This window comes from Egretta garzetta, unplaced genomic scaffold (assembly GCF_000687185.1).
Source record: "Egretta garzetta isolate BGI_Z169 unplaced genomic scaffold, ASM68718v1 scaffold358, whole genome shotgun sequence".
Lineage (NCBI taxonomy): Eukaryota > Metazoa > Chordata > Aves > Pelecaniformes > Ardeidae > Egretta > Egretta garzetta.
In genome coordinates this window covers 12,963-14,262 of record NW_009260617.1, presented here as the reverse complement: position 1 = coordinate 14,262, position 1,300 = coordinate 12,963, and the positions used below count along the sequence as shown (strand labels likewise).

The window sequence follows — 1,300 nt, the reverse complement described above, 5'->3', positions numbered from 1 at the left end:
CTGGGGACCAGAATTTGAGGCTTAATCGCGCCCCAGGGTAACTCAAAATAAACCCTCGTGCGTGGCCAGCCACGGGGCTTGCGTGGAGCCGCTTGATCCCCGGCCTTTTGTCCTGGATGTGAGCAGGGAAGGGACAGAGCCGTTTTTTTTTTTTTTAGACCGGGCCCAGCTCTGGCTTAACTTCACCCTGCGAGGGTTTGGCTACGTCCTCCTCCATCGATGTTTCCCTATAGGCTGACGAACAAAGCCAGCTTCGGGATTCCGGAGCTTATCTATAGCTGTCGGCGTAGCTATATCTAGCGGCCATATGTGCCCAGATATTCCCGCTGCGGCGGGCGCTGGGTGATGTTTCGCTGGCTTTGAAGCCGCCCCGGCAGCGGAGAGCAATATCCCCTTACACATTCTCCTCCAGAAATAGCTTGGGCTGAGCCTCCCAGCCCGCGCCGGCCAAAAAAAAACCCCCACCATCCCTAGCTCCTGGGGGCATCTTCCCTGGGAATGCTGGTCTCCCCCAGCCACGCTCCTCCTCTTCCTCCTGGCAGAGGAGGTGCAGGAGAGACACGACGGCCACCGATATCTAAAATTCAGGCTGCCGTGGGAAAGCGCTGGGAGGTTGAGTTGAGGTTGAGGTTGGTTTGAGGTTGACGTTGAGTTGAGGAAGTTGAGGTTGGGTTGAGGAAGTTGAGGTTGGGCGGAGATTGACATTGGGTTGAGGTTGGGTTGAGGAAGTTGAGTTGAGATTGAGGCTGGGTTGAAGGAGGTTGAGGTTGGGTTGAGGTTGAAGTTGGATTGAAGGAGATTGAGGTTGGGTTGAAGGAGATTGAGGTTGGGTTGAGGAGGTTGAGATTGGGTTGAGGTTGGGTCGAAGGAGGTTGAGGTTGGGTTGAGGTTGAAGTTGGATTGAAGGAGATTGAGATTGGGTTGAGGTTGGGTTGAAGGAGGTTGAGGTTGGGTTGAGGTTGAAGTTGGATTGAAGGAGATTGAGGTGAGGTTGTGTTGAGGAGGTTGAGATTGGGTTGAGGTTGGGGTTGGGTTGGGTGCTGGTGACCGTGGGACATCCCCCGCCTGAGCTGACCCGGGGTGGCTGCCTCTTCTCTTCTCTTCTCCTGCCCAGATGACCCTGACCCTGACGACGGATTTAATTATAAACAAATGATGGTGCGAGATGAACGGCGCTTCAAGATGGCTGACAAGGATGGAGACTTGACTGCCACCAAGGAAGAGTTCACCGCCTTTCTGCACCCCGAAGAGTACGACTACATGAAAGACATCGTTGTGCAGGTGGGGGGCCACCGCTGGG

At 54.9% G+C, this 1,300-nt stretch overlaps 1 protein-coding gene across 1 annotated transcript in view; it reads left to right on the top strand.

The window, feature by feature from the left end:
* CALU (calumenin) overlaps positions 1-1,300 on the top strand; it is a gene marked incomplete at its 3' end in the record, with an annotated part of 22,225 nt that overhangs the window by 19,580 nt on the left and 1,345 nt on the right. Inside the window, exon 4 of the mRNA XM_009645257.2 lies at positions 1,115-1,294. Coding sequence (XP_009643552.1) covers positions 1,115-1,294 — 180 coding nt within the window. The remainder of the gene's footprint in view (positions 1-1,114; positions 1,295-1,300) is intronic.